Raw genomic sequence first — 12,500 nt, forward strand, 5'->3', positions numbered from 1 at the left:
GATTTTCCAGTCAAACTTGGGAGAAAGAGCAGGAGCGGGATTCGAACCCAGACCCTCACGGACACTATATTGGTAGATAGGCGTCTTAACCATTCTGTGACACAGCTCCTTGGTGTTCAGATGGTTGGTTAGTTGGTTGGTAAGCTGGCTGGTTAATTTCTGTCCAGAATATGATTATTGAAACAATGTGTCCACTCAAGATTGTGGATCAAGACATTAATTATATTGTATTTGTATTTTTTTTATCACAACAGATTTCTCTGTGTGAAATTCGGGCTGCTCTTCCCAGGGAGAGCGCGTCGCTATACTACAGCGCCACCCCTTTTTTTTCTTGTTTTTGTATTTTTCCTGCGTGCGGTTTTATTTGCTTTTCCTATCGAAGTGGATTCTTCTACAGAATTTTTGCCAGGAACAACCCTTTTGTTGCCGTGGGTTCTTTTACGTACGCTAAGTGCATGCTACACACGGGACCTCAGTTTATCGTCTCATCCGAATGACTAGCGTCCAGACTACCACACAAGGTCTAGTAGAGGGGGAGAAAATATCAGCGGCTGAGCCGTGATTCTAACCAGCGCGCTCAGATTCTCTCGCTTCCTAGGCGGACGCGTTACCTCCAGGCCATCACTCCACATAATTATGCCAGTAGCCGTGAAATAAATCGTTTTGGTAATATTGCTACAACACGTAATGAACGGAACTGGGTGCAGGACATGGAAGCAAAACAAGAGGGAATACTAATACACACACGCGCGTTTCTATCTTAAGTTTCTGTTCTTGAGTGGCATTGTCATTCCGAACGTATGTTTGAAGGACAGTATGGTTTACGTACCTACATTTAATCCTTTCTCTGCCAAACTCGCATTTATGCAGCAGCAAGGTAAAGGACCCATGTCACTGAAAGGTGACCAGATCATCGGTCTGTTATCGATTAACCTACTGCTCTTTATATTCGGTGGAAGGATAGGCCATATTTTCTATACATCACAGGAGAAATCCCCAGCTATTCCTAGACACCATATTTCTGTGTTTATAGCACAAGGGAATTTTGCACTCTAAATTGACTGGCGGTGAAAGGGTTAAGTGGCATTCTCGGTACGTACCTATATTTGAGCTGTATTCACGATGTGCACTTACGTTTGAGTGTCATTTTCGTTATCCACTAACGTTTGAGTGGCATTAACGTCATCCACTAACGTTTGAGTGACATTATCATTATCCACTATCGTTTGAGTGGCATTATCGTTATGTATGCTACTTACGATTGTTCATCAATTTCGATGACGATCTCTTTACGGAGAATGGCCAGGATGACCAGCTGGCGTTTCTTTTGAAGACCCAGTGCTTTCTTTCGACTGTTCAAATTTCTCCGAGGTGCCTGCGGTGATTCTGTGTGAAAATGATAGTGACGTTGGTAATGATGGTGATGATAATGATGATGATGATAACAACAACAATGATAATGATGATGATGACAATAGTAATCATCATCATCATCATTATCGTCATAGTATGGCACAGTTCAATGCAAACACATCCTGACATCTCTTACAAAGCAATCTGTAAAGAGTACACACACACACACACACACACACACACACACACACACACACACACACACACACACAACACAACACAACACAACATAACACAACCCCCACACACACACAACCACCACCACCACCACCTCCACCACACCGCCACACACACACACACACACACACACACACACACAACCACCACCACCACCACCTCCACCACACCGCCACACACACACACACACACACACACACACACACACACACACACACATCAACCACCCCAATCCCCACCACCACCACCACCACCCCACACACACACACAACTCACGACACAAAGACACTGGATAGGGTTCGGATCTGCGCAGGTCCCGACAGACGACACTGTGTGCACGGTGGTCACTCCTCAGCTCCACCCGAAAGGTGTCCGCAGCGTCACTGACCACCGCGGCCCGGCTGACGGGATCGAACCAGGCAAACGTGGCCCCGTGGTTATGTTCCCACAGCGTGTGCCACAGGGTGGTCGTGGACTGTCCCTGGGGGGTCGGCTGGCTGTGGGACGGGTCTGCTACGTACTGGTGGAGAAAAGTTGATGGATGAATGGATTGTGGAGTGTGTGTGTGTGTGTGTGTGTGTGTGTGTGTGTGTGTGTGTGTGTGTGTTGTGTTGTGTTGTGTTGTGCTGTGTCATGTATGTGTGTGTGTGTGTGTGTGTGTGTGTGTGTGTGTGTGTGTGTGTGTGTGTGTGTGTGTGTGTGTGTGTGTTTGTGTGTGTGCTGTGTTGTGTTGTGTTGTGTTGTGTCATGTATGTGTGTGTGTGTGTGTTTGTGTGTGTGCTGTGTTGTGTTGTGTTGTGTTGTGTTGTGTTGTGTTGTATGTGTGCTGCGTTGTGTTGTGTTGTGTTGTGTCGTGTTGTGGTGTGTGTGTGTGTGTGTGTGTGTGTGTGTGTGTGTGTGTGTGTGTGTGTGTTGTGTTGTGTTGTGCTGTGTTGTGTTGTGTTGTGTGTGTGTGTGTGTGTGTGTGTGTGTGTTGTGTTGTGTCATGTATGTATGTGTGTGTGTGTGTGTGTGTGTGTGTGTGTGTGTGTGTGTGTGTGTGTGTGTGCTAGTACGTACCAGCTCCCCACCCGTCACACGAACATAGTCATAATGCACGCATACTCATATATATACATGTATACCCTCCACCCACCCACCCACCGCTTCCCCCACCCCAATCCCCCCCACCCCCACACACACACAGCCACACTCATCCCCCACCCCTCCACACACACACACACACACACACACACACACACACACACACACACTTACACAATCCACAATCCACAATTCATCCATCCATCCACCTTTCTCCACCACTACCTGTCAGACCCGAAACACAGCCAGCCGAAGCCCCAGGGACAGTACACACACACGCACTCACGCACGCACGCACGCACACACTAATCAAGACCAAAAGGAAAGAAGAAAGATAAGAAAAAAAAACCAAAAAAACAATAACAACAAAACAACAACAAAAATGCCAATAAAGCCCACAATGAAAAACAAACAAACAAATACGCTCTGAGCCAATCATGCCTACTTCACAAGGGATAGCAATCTCTGTTTGCTTTCCATCAAACGTAACACGGGCTCATAATCCTTTTTCCGTCATTTCGTGTTCGCATTGATTTCACCGACCTTTTGGACTTCTCGCTTTATATTGATTCAGATCGATATGAACCGGGAACTCCAAAAGGTCGTGTAATTCTCTTGGCACCATGAATCTTCAGACGGAGTCTGCTGCAATTTCTGAAAGTAGACACACTAACTGAAGTCAGAAAGGAGAGGTTTTGTTTACAGATGCAGCGTGAGTCTGTATGGTAATTTCGAAGACTCCGTCACCTGACAAAGGAGTTTCAAACGTTTCTCGGAAGATAAATCAAGCTTTTATTCTGTGTTGTTCATCTAAAAAATAATAAATAGGCGAAGAAGAAGAAGTAGTAGAAGAAAAAGAAGAAAAAAATTATTATAATAATAACAATGACAATACAAATGAAACATCAACAATAATGCTACTACCACCACTACTACTGTTACTACTACTACTACTACTTCTACTACTGATGATGATAACAACAACAACAACAACAGCAACAATAATAATGACAACGACGACGACGACGACAACAACAACAACAGCAACAATAATAATAATAATAATAATAATAATAATAATAATAATATGATAATAATAATAATAATATAATGATGATGATAATAATAATAATAATAATAATAATAATAATAATAATAATAATAATAATAATGAACAAAGGGTAATTCTAGAGCACGTGATCTTGTCCAGGCAGATAAAGACACCTCCCTATGAAATACTGACCGGGCTTTCTACCCCACTCCCCCTCCACTGGACCTTGAGTAGTGATCGAGGTGCTATGAGACGGATGAGACGATGCACCGACGTCCCAAGTGTAGCATGCACTTGGCGCAAGTAAACGATCGCACGGCAATATATATATATATATATATATATATATATATATATATATATATATATATATATATATATATAAAGGCAACCAACAGTTTGTTCCTGGCAATATTCCATAGAAAAAAACCCAATTCGATAGCAAAACAAATACATTCGCAGACATAAATAATTGGGTGACACTGTACTGCATAGTGAAGAAGAAGAAGAAAAAGAAGAAGAAGAAGAAGAAGAACAACAACAACAACAACAGAAACAGAAACACAAAACAACAACCACCACAACAACAACAGCAACAACAACAACACAAAACGAATAACACACAAAAAATAAAATAAAATAAAATAAAAAGCTGACCCGTTTCAGATCGTCCAGCCACGATATCCCTCTCCACACTTGATGGTTCCCCGCCACGAGCACCATGAGATAGAGGGGGAGGTAACGGGGGACGGAATATTCCGTCCTCAGGGTGTAGCGAGACATCACCAGCACGTCATACTCGCCACATGTCATGTCTGCCAACGTGAACGTGCAGGGCTGTTTGACCTTCACGCTCTCTCCAGTAAAGGTCTTCACCATGCCGTTCCTCCCCATGCGGCAGACGAAAGAGTTTTTTCTTGAGTTCATGAACGCTGTGGAAGGGGATGGGGTGGAGGAGGGGGGCAGGGGCAAACAAAAGTCAGACATTGTCTATAATGACCTTATAATGGCATTACTCATATGCAATAAAAGGGTTAAAAACATCAATTAAAAAAACAAAAAAAAACCAACAAACCACACACACAAAGTCACACACACACACACACACACACACACACACACACACACACACACAAGCACACTCTCTCTCTCTCTCTCTCTCTCTCTCTCTCTAAATGAATGCGTGTTACGAAAGAGGAACAGGTGGATGGAGAGAGAGAGAGAGAGAGAGAGAGAGAGAGAGAGAGAGAGAGAGAGAGAAGCAAACATGCACGCGCACGCGCGTATATATACGTGTGTATGTATGTATGTATGTGTTTGCACGTGCAAACGAGCGCTGAATATGAACGTAAATATTCCCCTGCACGGCATGCTTCGCAGTGGTTAATTAAAGAAATCCCTCAGTACCTGTGAATTTATATAATGAATCCAGTCACCTACCCACGACGCTCTTTTCCTCACTCAGTGTTTCTAAATTAATGTTCACAGGGATCTCTCTCTCTCTCACTTTGTCCCTCTCTCCCTGTCTCCCTCTTTCACATTTAGTGGGCCTGCTGCGTCCTTCGTTGCGTCAATATTGACGTAACACTTCCACTGTGGAAGATCATGGCCAAGTACGGATGCCCTCGGAAATTTATTTCCTTGGTCAGCCAATTCCATGAAGGCATGCAGGCTCGAGTCCAGGACAATGGCGAAACATCTGCTCCTTTTGCTGTCACAAATGGTGTCAAGTAAGGCTGCGTCCTGGCTCCAATGCTGTTCAGCCTCATGTTCTCTGCAATGCCTACTGATGCCTTCAGAGATGGCGATGATGGAATCGGCCTAAAGTACCGAACAGATGGCAAGTTGTTTAACCTCAGAAGGTTTCAAGCAAAAACGAAGGTCATGACAGACATCATCAGAGACTTTTTGTTTGCTGATGATTGTGCCCTCAACGCTGGATCTGAAGCTGACATGCAACTCAGCGTCGACAAGTTTGCCACTGCCAGCAGGAACTTCGGCCTTACCATCAGCAAGTTCTCCATCAGCCAGCCCCAGGGAAACCCTACGTTGAGCCCAACATCACAGTCAACGGTCAGAGACTCAGTGCGGTGGAGCGGTTCACATACCTTGGCAGCACACTGTCACGAAATGCGACCATCGACGATGAAGTGAACGTCAGGATTGCAAGAGCAAGCTCAACTTTTGGCAGACTCAGTGCAAATGTCTGGAACAGAAGAGGCATTAGTCTTGAGACCAAGCTAAAGGTCTACAGAGCAGTAGTTCTCCCCACACTACTGTACGCCTGCGAAACTTGGACAGTGTACCAACGACATGCCAAGAAGCTGAACCACTTCCACACAACATGCCTCAGGAAGCTACTGAACATCAAGTGGCAAGACAGGACCCCAGACACAGAGGTGCTCGCAAAAGCCACCCTTCCCAGCATCTTCACCATCCTGATGCAGTCCCAGCTTCCCTGGGCTGGACACGTGGCCCGCATTCCAGACCATCGGCTGTCCAAAAGGCTCTTCTATGGCGAGCTGCAACAAGGGAAGAGATCACACGGAGGTCAGAAGAAGCGCTTCAGAGATACTCTGAAAGTCTCTCTTAAAGCGTTTGATATCAACCCTGACTCCTGGGAGGAATATGCAGTGGACCGTGACAAATGGCGCGCTGCTGTGCACAAAGGCGCCAAGTTGTGCGAGGCCAACAGGACTGCTGCAGCTGTTCAGAAGAGGCAGGCCAGAAAGTCACGGGCAAACAAGCTCCCTGACAATGATATGCCTGTCTTTGTCTGCCCCAACTGTCAGCGAACATTTCGTGCGCAGATTGGACTATTCAGCCATCTGCGCATTCACAGATAGATTCATGAGCATCCTCCACCCCCCACCCCACCACCACCCTTCCCCCATCCCCCAGCTGGATGACAACGATGGTCATCATCGATCTCGATGGACACACCACCATTGACACCACGCGTACTGAAACCCTAGCAGATTGTGTGAACGTTTACTGGGTCATTTCCTGGAATGTTCACACCCTTTGGTAGTGAATTGATATGTTGGTTGTTGTATGAAGAGGTCGTTATGCGTAACACTTTCTTTTTGGTTGGATTGATCCCGGGGATGACTTTTCTTCTGTTCTGTTTGTATCTTTGTGTTATTGTCTGTTTCGATTGAAGCAAAGTGTGTGTGTGTGTGTGTGTGTGTGTGTGTGTGTGTGTGTGTGTGTGTGTGTGTGTGTGTGTGTGTGTGTGTGATGATGTTGATGATGTTGATGATGATTTCGTAATCAGTCACTGCTTCAGTCACTGCTTTGATATTTGGCCATTCCTGATCTTTGGAATAAAAGGAAGAAGCAAAACCAGGCCCTACATTCATAAGTACTCGTTTATTGGACTTTTCAGAATGAAACAACGACAACAACAAAAATCATACATTAACGTTAAAGATTCAAAAATGCTTTGAACAGAGAGTGTTATAAAAGGACTGGGATATATTGCTTCTTAACATTACAGGTCATAAATGACGTGTTCGGGGTGATATTTTCTTCGCAAATACATGTGATATTTCTGATATATTTGGTTTTAAAAGTATTAGTTTTTTCATGTGTGTGTGTGTGTGTGTGTGTGTGTGTGTGTGTGACTATCACACACGCACATACATGCTTGTGTATGTGGTGAATACAAATCAAAAATAAAAATCGTCTGAATGGCGAACAGAATGCCGCTAAGATAAAATCCTCATTACCCGTAGAGTTTTGTCGTGAACGCTCACCCACCCACTTCAACCTCTTTCCCTCTCTATCAGTGTTTAGAACAGTTTTCTGTGATCTCTCACTTTGTCCCCCCCCTCTCCCTGTCTCCCTCTTTCGCTTTTAGCGGACCTGCTGCGTCCTTCGTTGCGTCAATATTGACACCACGCGTACTGAAACCCTGACAGATTGTGTGACCATTACCTGGATCGAGGACATGATGTTCACACCCCGTACCCCTGGTAATGAAGTGGTTTGTACTTCTGTCTGGTTGTATCTCTCTCTCTCTCTCTCTCTCTCTCTCTCTCTCTCTCTCTACATATATATATATATATATATATATACATATATATATATATATATATATATGTGTGTGTGTGTGTGTGTGTGTGTGTGTGTCTGTGTGTGCTTCCTTTCTTTCTTTCTGTATATATATATATATATATATATATATATATATATATATATATATATATATATATGCACGCGCGCGCGTGTGTGCGTGTGTGTGTAAAACACAGACACAGACAGAGACACAGAGAGAGAGAGAGCTCAACACTGGGCATATATCAGAGACTTGACATAAGCTTACAATGGGGCCAACAGCAAAGTGAGAGATGTATAATCAAGTCATTTACAGCTTTGTCTGTTGTGAACGACTGTGACTGTGGGTCTCAGTGCTAGGAACCTTGGATAAGAACTAGTTGGCCTTTTGGGGAACCATCCCAACGCCGACTATCCTAAGGCCCTCTTGACCGAGAGAGTGGGACACACACACACACACACACACACACACACACACACACACACACACACACACACACAGGCGGCTTTTTTTCTATTGGTGTGTTTTGTTTGTTTATTTGTTTTCTTTTCAACTGATTCCACTTCCAGTGACGGAAATGGTCTGTTGAGACTGGTACCGTCATACCGTCACCACAGGGCGTGTAGGACCCAAACATGTCAGGGCTCCTGTCCATCAACTCGATGAATCGCTTCTTCAGTTTTCCTGCGTGAAGTCCTGTGGGTGACAAATAATATCAATCAGTCACTCGAGCGGTTAACCACTCTGTCAATCAAAACCATTTCATAAAGCCTACAACTTCGTTACCTGTTTCAGTGTGTGTGTGTGTGTGTGTGTGTGTGTGTGTGTGTGTGTGTGTGTGTGTGTGTGTGTGTGTGTGTGTGTGTGTGTGTGTGTGAGATAGAGTGACACTGACACTGACACTGACATTTTTTTTTTTTTTTTTTTTTGTATTGGCAAATAGCTCTTCTGTCAAGGGGGATAATTCAAGTTGTGTGAACGACAAATGGAACAAAAAAAATGAGAAACGATAAAGGGAACCAACAAACAACTTAAGTACACATTCAAAAACCCATAAACATTCATGCAATCTCACACATAACATTAATAGATATTCCATATTACTTATGTATGACAGTCAATTGATTGACACAACACCAAAAAATACGGACGTTAGACCATCCAACCGTATAGGTGAACTTCTTTTTTCGTTATTATCTATCTTTTGTTATCTTACAATCATGTTGATATCATACTGATGTTAACCTTTTCCTTTTGACATTATATGCTTCTGTGATATATTCTGCGAATGAAAGTATAAGGTCTTCATTATCAGATGTAAGAATAGCTACTGTATCATGTTTACGTGCAAACGGATGTGTAAAGAGTTTATTATTATTTCCAATAGTACTATATTCTTACAAACGAAGACAAAATGGACCTTAGTAAATCACCGCTCTCACTGTTTTCATCAAACCATGTTTTACTTGTATTCAGCCCAAGAGTTCTTGATCTAAATTTTCGCATAGCTCTGAGAATTTTGACTATCCCATTTCCCCCCCTTTCTACACATTCCCATCCATGCTGTATTTAAGCTTAATTTTGTTGTGAACACCAATCCTACATATTTGCAAGTAGAGAGAGAGAGAGACGGTGGGGAGGGCGTGGGGTGGGGGTGGGGGGTAACAGACAGTCAGACAGACAGACAGAGACGGAGAGACAGAAGCAAAGAGAGACAGACAGACAGAGGAACAGACAGATTGGACATCAAAACTCTTGATTTGCTTTGAAGCAAAGCCTTGAGCAAAAATACAGAGAAAAGCAATGGGATCGGTTTTACGTTTTGGATTCCGCCCCCACCCCCGAATATAGTTTGTCAAGTATCGATGATTATACATACATGCATGCACATAGGCGTAAGCTGAGAAGACGATTAACCAAGGGCCTGTGTGCAGCACGCACATGGCGCATTGAAAAAGAACCCATGGCAACGAGAGTGCTGTCCTCTGGCACATTTTTGTCAAAGAAATCCACTCTGACAGGTTCACAAATATAAATGCATGAACTCAATGTCTGGCTAACCGCGTTGGGTTATGCTGCTGGTCAGGCATCTGCCTAGCAGATGTGGTGAAGCGTATATGGATTTTTTTCCAACGCAGTGACGCCTCCATGAAAAACTGAAACTGCTCGTGTTACTGTTCTTGCCAGTTAACTAATGTGTGCATTTCGATATTTTCGGAACATTGTATTTTGGGCTTTTTGCAAATAGAAATATGGTTACGGAGAAAAACTTCATTTCAACTTTTGGTGTACAAAATCAGACCTTTTTTTTATATATATATAATATCATGAATAGTGTACTGGTGTACTATTACTAGGGGGTAGAAAGCTTAAACATGCTGTCGTGATGGTAACGTGAAGCAGGCGATGGCGATAGTCTTTTTTTTCTCTAGAACCACTTCAGAAAGATCCGTAATCTGTAAGTGTGTACGATCTGTAAGCTATAAGATGTATGTCTCTGCCTCCCACGTAGCAGTAACCCCAGTTCCAGAACGCAAAATTTATAGGTTTTGGAGCGTACCTATCAGTTTTGCATATCATTTTTTTCTTCTTGAATTAAAAAGCCTTAAAAATGATCCATGACAGATTCACCGCAGGGGCTTGCTTCTCTTTGAACAGATGTATACCTCAGCCGAAGACAATGGGCAGAAAAGCGCGTGACTCTGCACATACGCAACAACAGTTTCAAGGAGTACCAACCCAGAAAGTAGACGCGGACTCCGGTGCAGTTGATCTGAGGACGACTGATGAGGATGTGAACCAACACGTTGTACCTCGGAGTCTTCAGAGCGCGCGAAAAGGCTTCAGCAAATGCTGATCTGCATGTGGAAACAGACTTTACTATGATTATGTTCACTTTGCACGCACGCTCGCACGGATTTTCGCGTGTCTGTACTACTTATGCACATACCCAGCATCCCCTCCTCCAAAACACACACACACACACACACACACACACACACACACACACACACACACTCATACGCGTGCGGTCAGGCCCTCCTCCACCCACCACACATACACACGCACACGCACATACATACAAGTACATACACACACACACACATACATACATACATACATACATACATACAAGTACACACACACACACACACACACACACACACACACACACACACAGATACACGCACACACATGCATACAAGTACACACACACACACACACACACACACACACACAGATACACGCACACACATGCATACAAGTACACACACACACACACACACACACACACACACACACACACACACACATATCAAAGCACAATGATTAGCATCAAAACAACCAAAAACCATCATCATGAAACAAACCGATTAAAAAAAATAAAAATAAGTAAAAATAAATGATGAAGCAACTAACCACTAATAACATTTACAGAATCTGTCATCCTGATAACACATGTATCGATGATGTGTACCTGTCGGTCTGTTGAGCGGATGTGACGTACAGGTCGTCAAAAATGGCGGATTGAGGGTCAGGCACAATATCAGCACACGCTATTCTGGGGGCTGTAGCATTCTCCCCGTGGATGACAATAGAACGGCCCAACACTGAATCATCATAGTACAGTATGATGCAAGGCAATGGAATACAATACAACACAATACAATGCAATGCAATACAATACAAGACAAGACAATGCAACGCAATGTAATGCAATGCGATGCAATGCAGTACAATAGAGCAGAACAGCCATAATACAACAACCAGCAACGAAAACAGCAAATAATATTCGACCTAAGAAAATCCCTCACACCAGCAATAACAATCACAGCAACACCACCAATAAATAAATAAATGAAATGAGTAGATAAATAGATAAATACATAGATCAATAAATAAGTAGGTGGATAAATGAATAAATAAATAAATAAACAGAATTGAGAATCCTCCAAGGGTTCAAAGGTGTACTGACAAAACAGTATCACCGCAAATAAACAACACCCTAAAACACCAGCTGCAGTCATAACAACAACAAAACTGCACCATTACAACAACGACAACAACAACAACAAACTACCTGTGAAAGGTCCAGCCAAAGGCAAGTTGACGTCAGTCCCCAGCATGACGTCACTGCCCATGTCCAGTGGTCCCAGCTTGTTAGCCTGATCGCCCAGCTCGCAACGCAATGGGTTGCCCGCGTGACACTCGGCGTAGTTGACCTGCCGAATTCTGTTATGTTCAAGTCAGTTCAAAAACACTGTATTTATCCACATGGAAATTAACGTGTGCAATCACAAACTCGTTGTAAATACCAACATATAATGAACACGCGCACCGTAAAAAAAAAAAAAACAAACAACAACTAACATTAACACAAGTCAAACAGGAACTCAAAGTAGGTGACGATACACTAAAACAAACGACACATCCACACACACGCGCGCACGTTGTAAGACAATTAGGTATTGCACAACAATGTCTACAAATGAAAAATATCCAGTAAATAAAATGCATTTGTTTAAAACCACACACACACACACACACACACACACACACATACGTCAAGACAATGTTTTGTACAACAATGTAAATAACAACAATGGGAATCCCCGAAGAATGTCATCATACAATAGTATTGCATTTCCTTTTTTCTAAGTCATTTAGATTTTTTTTTTTTTTTTTTTTTTACATACATAAATTAACAGCTGATCT

General features: G+C 43.2%; 2 protein-coding genes across 2 annotated transcripts in view; both read right to left on the reverse strand.

Annotated features, from left to right (window-relative positions):
* The window catches only part of LOC143292194 (uncharacterized), a 5,901-nt gene extending 1,283 nt beyond the window's left edge, over nucleotides 1-4,618 (reverse strand). The window contains exons 1-3 of the mRNA XM_076602377.1: nucleotides 4,382-4,618; nucleotides 1,867-2,110; nucleotides 1,260-1,386 (exon numbers count right to left, since the gene is read on the reverse strand). Of these exons, the coding sequence (XP_076458492.1) occupies nucleotides 1,260-1,386; nucleotides 1,867-2,110; nucleotides 4,382-4,618 (608 nt within the window). The remainder of the gene's footprint in view (nucleotides 1-1,259; nucleotides 1,387-1,866; nucleotides 2,111-4,381) is intronic.
* A 2,097-nt stretch (nucleotides 4,619-6,715) lies between these two features.
* Nucleotides 6,716-12,500, reverse strand: part of LOC143292195 (uncharacterized) — an 18,734-nt gene continuing 12,949 nt past the window's right edge. The window contains exons 7-11 of the mRNA XM_076602378.1: nucleotides 11,866-12,007; nucleotides 11,263-11,395; nucleotides 10,524-10,642; nucleotides 8,383-8,480; nucleotides 6,716-6,730 (exon numbers count right to left, since the gene is read on the reverse strand). Of these exons, the coding sequence (XP_076458493.1) occupies nucleotides 6,716-6,730; nucleotides 8,383-8,480; nucleotides 10,524-10,642; nucleotides 11,263-11,395; nucleotides 11,866-12,007 (507 nt within the window). The remainder of the gene's footprint in view (nucleotides 6,731-8,382; nucleotides 8,481-10,523; nucleotides 10,643-11,262; nucleotides 11,396-11,865; nucleotides 12,008-12,500) is intronic.

Source organism: Babylonia areolata, chromosome 18 (genome assembly GCF_041734735.1).
Source record: "Babylonia areolata isolate BAREFJ2019XMU chromosome 18, ASM4173473v1, whole genome shotgun sequence".
NCBI classification, from domain to species: Eukaryota; Metazoa; Mollusca; class Gastropoda; order Neogastropoda; family Buccinidae; genus Babylonia; species Babylonia areolata.